This window comes from Marmota marmota, unplaced genomic scaffold (genome assembly GCF_001458135.2).
Source record: "Marmota marmota marmota unplaced genomic scaffold, marMar, whole genome shotgun sequence".
In the NCBI taxonomy this organism is placed as follows: domain Eukaryota; kingdom Metazoa; phylum Chordata; class Mammalia; order Rodentia; family Sciuridae; genus Marmota; species Marmota marmota.
The window spans coordinates 2,464,121-2,468,854 of NW_025999899.1; the positions used below are offsets into that span (position 1 = coordinate 2,464,121).

Here is a 4,734-nt window from a genome sequence, read left to right on the forward strand (position 1 = left end):
TTTGGGTGTGTGTTGTGGGTCTTTATATAAATTGCTAATGGCTATTAAGGCCTTTGTACAAACTTAGAAAAGAACATGGATCCAGCTCTTTTAGAGCTGAATTAGAAACAAGAAGAAAACCCTCCCTGAGAATAGCTTGGGTGAGACTGGGGCTCATTTCCACAGTTTAATTTCCCTGATAAGTATATTTGGAATAAAACTACTGTGGAAGGGCCTAGATGATGTCCCTGAATGTTCAATACCAATTTTATACATAGGCATCTTCTTGAAGTATATAGCATCAAAACATTTGCATGCTGTTCCCAATGCAAGCAGACAGGTTGTTGATACTGCATATTGTGTACAAGGCACTAGGCTTCCAGGATGCACCATTTGATTTTTCTCCCTCCCCCTCATAAAGATATGGCAGTAACCAACCCTACCAAATTTTAAACTTCTCCTTTTCTGGAGGCCTGCAAACTTCAACAGGATTTAGTTTGCAGAGCAAATCATTTCCTGGCTATGGTATTTCTGGTGTGTGCAGTCTGGCTGCCAAGGTAGGATTGTGTGTTTTGACTTGTTGAGTTGGCACTCTACCCTGAGCTTCAGTTAAATGATTATAGAATTTTGGATCCTGTTTACATAGGTGAAATAAACTATACAAAAGGCAACCAGATATATTGAAGACGTAAGAGCTGCACAAAAGTTTCTAGGCAAGAAATTTGGTCTCCCCCACCATCCTTAGCAGTAACCATTAGAGAGAAATGTAGGGCTAGAGGTGGAGCTAGCTCAGTGGTAGAGTCCTTGACTAGCACATATGAGTCCCTGGATTCAATTCCCACTGCCACCACCAACAACAAAAAATAAAGAGTAATAGTATTTGAATGTTCACAATGACAAAATTTATTCTGGATAAGAGCGGTAGAAATTAAGCTTCTATGAGGCTCTACTTTGTGGCAGGCTTGTGCTATGTGTGCCTCATAAAGGACCTAGTCAAAGTCTTAAAAGGATCCTCCAAAGTAATAGTTTCCCATGAGGGAAGAGGTTCAGATTAATTTGCCAATATTGTAGAGCAAATAAGTTAGATAGCAGGGATTCAGTTCCATGACATTCTTTATATACTGGGTGCTGTTAATTCTCATTTACAGGTGAGAAAACTAGAGCTTAAGAACACTGACTTCTGGGGCTGGAGGTTGTGGCTCAGTGGTAGAGCACTTGCCTAGTACACGTGAAGCACTGGGTTCCAGAACTCAGCACCACAGAAAATATAAATAAAGTTATGTCCATCTACACTTAAAAACAACAACAACAACAACAACAACAAAACATTGACTTCTAAGGTCACACAGAGTATGTGTATTGAGGCTGGTACTTGGGCCTAGTTCATTGGACATGGATCTAGAGATTTCCTCCTCTTCCCCTTCTGCCATGTCACACTGCCTCCCCTATGTTCCTTGCCTAAGACAAACCCACACAAAGTTCCTTTTAATCTGATAGCAAAACTTGAACTGGGTCTAAAATAATAAACCATGTTCCAATGCGCAGATTCTTCAAAATTTTTTCAGAATTTTTCTATATTTCAGCTTTTATTTATTATTGTAGCTTAGGGCTACCCAAGTTGGGTGTTTGTAGTTCACCAAGTACTATAATACTTTATTAAATTCTCTAGCTCAAATAGGTTTACACTAAGCCATTTCTTTTTTTTTTTTTTAATATTTTTAACTGTACACGGACACAGTACCTTTATTTTTATGTGGTGCTGAGGATTGAACCCCGTGCCTCACATGTGCTAGGTAAGTGCTCTGCCATTGAGTCACAACCTTCTCCGATAGAGGGCTCCTTGAAGGTAGTTTGTGATGAAGAGGTAGTAAAATCCCTGGATTGCTTGCTTAAATCCCACTAATGAGTTATAGTTTGGTTTTAGGTATCTAGTCCAGGAACACTCTGAAAGGATACATTGTTTTTTGTTCTACATGTGTGCTGTGTTAAGGGAAAGAAGTCCTGGTTTTCACCAAATTATCTAAGGGGGGATCATGACTCTGCAAATCATTAAGAACCTTGAGTTCTAGTCCAATATCCTCATGAAACTGATGGGGAATCTGAGATGCAGCATAAAGTTTGCAGGGACTTACCTGTCACCAACACAGCAAGTGAATTGCAAAGCCAAACTTGAACTTAGTTTTCCTGACTCCCAGTGTAGCTCTGAGTGATTAACACCTCAACAAACATTTGAGCATCTGCTATGTATTGGACCCTAAGCTGGTACCAGTGAGGTACCAGCTAAGATAAGTCTTATGATACAACACTCCCCAACAACACGTCATTTTTTTTTTTTTAATGTTATCCTGAAATATTTTAGGATCCTCAGTTCAGATAAGGGTGCTTCTAGCCACAGGAGGCTGGCTTGCCTGGTTAACCCTGAAATCCCCCAAATCTCATCATTTGGTACACCTATTAACCAATCTCAACAGAAATCTTTGGGCTATCAGATCTCCATTAAGTCTGGCAAGGTATTCCCCTGACTACCTTGTCTAAGTGCTGCACCTGCCCAGGCTTTCTTAGTTTCCTGCCACAATTGGAACATGAATTTGTTTTGTTTATTTTTATGTGGTGCTGAGGATCAAACCCAGGCCTCACACATGCGAGGCAAGTGCTCTACCACTGAGCCACAACCCCAGCCCTTAGAACATTAATTTTTAAGCATTCAATTCCCCTTTCCCTTGCATACTCCATGTGTCTGTCAGTCAGAATCCACTCCTCTTCCTCAAAATTTCAACCCTTGACCCTATGTTTCCATGACCTTTCTCTACTCCATTTCACTTCCTACTAAATCTTTAACCTTGGCAGCACCTAAAACTTGCCCAATTTTGAATCCTTTCTCTGGTTCTGACAGCCTCATCCTGTTCCCCTGTCTTTCAACATCTCCTATTCAGCTGTCCTCCAAGGCTACTACTACCCCTACATAATTCTTCATTGAGTTAAAAACAATTTTTTTTTCAATGTTGGAGAATCAAACCCAGGGCTTTATGCAAGCTAAGCAAACACACCCAAGTTGAAAAAAATTTTTGAAGGGTCTTATGTGCTCTCCATGGCCTTGCACTGTTTTTTTTTTTTTTTTTTTTAAGTTTCCTAGTGCTATTCAACTGATGAACTACTTTGCCACTTTGATCATGGGGCTCTAACAACTTTTTTTTTTTTTTCAGTTATTGGACTTAAATTATAGAGTCCTGCAGTTTTCATATCCCATCTATCAGCCCCTAGCCAGTCTACATGCCATATTTGATGACCTGGGCTGTAGTCTCATAGGACTCTCTATTTATTTATTCTTAAAAATTTTTATTAGTTTTTGATGGACTTTTATTTATTTGCTTATATGTAGTGCTGAGAATTAAACCAAGTGCTTCACACATGCTAGGCAAGCGCTCTACCACTGAGCCACAACCCCTGCCCCTCAATTTATTTTTTGAAATAAAATCCCAAACCCTGGCAAATATTATCATTTGAATTCTTTGCTTCTCCGCCAGAATCCCAGCAGCTTGGGAAGCAGAGGCAGGAGGATCTCGAGTTCAAAGCCAGCCTCAGCAATTTAGCGAGGTGCTAAGCAACTCAGTAAGAGCCAGTCTCTAATAATAAATACAAAATAGGGTTCTGGCTCAGCGATAGAGCGCTCTCCTAGTACGTGCGAGCCCCTGGGTTTGATCCTCAGCACCCCATAAAAAATAAAATAAAGATATTGTGTCCAACTACAACTAAAAAATAAATATTAAAAAAATACAAAATAGGGCTAGGGATGTGGTTCAGTGATCGAGTGCCCCTGAGTTCAACCCCTGGTACCCTCCCCTCCCCCAAATATGAATTCTTTGCTTCCGCAGCCAGGTAGTTGAGTTCAAGAAAATAGTGACCCATCTACACATACATGAGCTTGAACCTGGCCTTCCAATGTCTCAGCGTCCTCTTCCAAATTTTCTTCACTCTTCTCAGGTCTCCATGACTAAAAACTTCAGGCATGAAACTGATGTCCTCAAATAATTTTCTTGAAATCTCTTCCCCCTACACATCTATCTGCTTGCATCTTCCCCCTTAAAGCATGTTGTTTCCTAATGTCTTAGTAGAATAATAGGCGACCTACTTTCCGCTAGTTTAAATTTAATCCCTTCTCCTGGAGTTCTGTTTCTAATGCTGAGCATCCCACCCACCATGGGACCCTAGAACCGTTATTATGTTAAATTCCCTCTTAAGCTCCTTCCTCCCAGTCTTTCACGTGCCTACGTAAAGACCAACAAAGTCCCTTTCACAATCCCTTTCCCCAACCTCTCACAGCAAGCATCTCCAGCGAGTGTCCTGTTAAGGGCGTGGAATACGACAGAGCCCAGACAGCGCCTGGTAAGCCCCTAGCTTCGAAAGCATCCAGTGAAGAGATAAGGGTCTCCCGCGGTGCTCAGCTGACTACCCGCTCTACTTCTCACTCACGCCTCTTTCCTACCCCCAACTCCTCCCTTTGCCGCGCCCCCGCCAGTTCTCGCGAGACTTCTTGCCTCCGATCCTCACGCACTTCTCGCGAGACTGCAGGCAGGGCCGGGCCCGACATGGCGGAAGGTAGGGGTTTTGTGGAGCCTCACGGGAAGGCGCGGAACTGGTGGGACGCTGCTCGCCGGGCGGGACAGCCCTGGGAGGGGATGGCGGGGCGGGATCCGTGGGGCACCGCGGTCTTGCGAGCCTTCCTTTCCAGCCTCCCCTGGGCTTCTCTGGCCGGGG

At 42.8% G+C, this 4,734-nt stretch overlaps 2 protein-coding genes across 3 annotated transcripts in view; one reads left to right on the top strand and one right to left on the bottom strand.

Moving 5' to 3' along the window:
* Ube2g1 (ubiquitin conjugating enzyme E2 G1) overlaps positions 1-4,567 on the bottom strand; it is a 14,829-nt gene extending 10,262 nt beyond the window's left edge. Inside the window, exon 1 of the mRNA XM_015505883.2 lies at positions 4,450-4,567. Coding sequence (XP_015361369.1) covers positions 4,450-4,567 — 118 coding nt within the window. The remainder of the gene's footprint in view (positions 1-4,449) is intronic.
* Ankfy1 (ankyrin repeat and FYVE domain containing 1) overlaps positions 4,524-4,734 on the top strand; it is a 92,218-nt gene continuing 92,007 nt past the window's right edge. For both annotated transcript variants that reach the window (XM_015505939.2, XM_015505940.2), the window contains exon 1: positions 4,524-4,575. In XM_015505939.2, the coding sequence (XP_015361425.1) occupies positions 4,566-4,575 (10 nt within the window). In that variant the 5' untranslated portion in view covers positions 4,524-4,565. The remainder of the gene's footprint in view (positions 4,576-4,734) is intronic.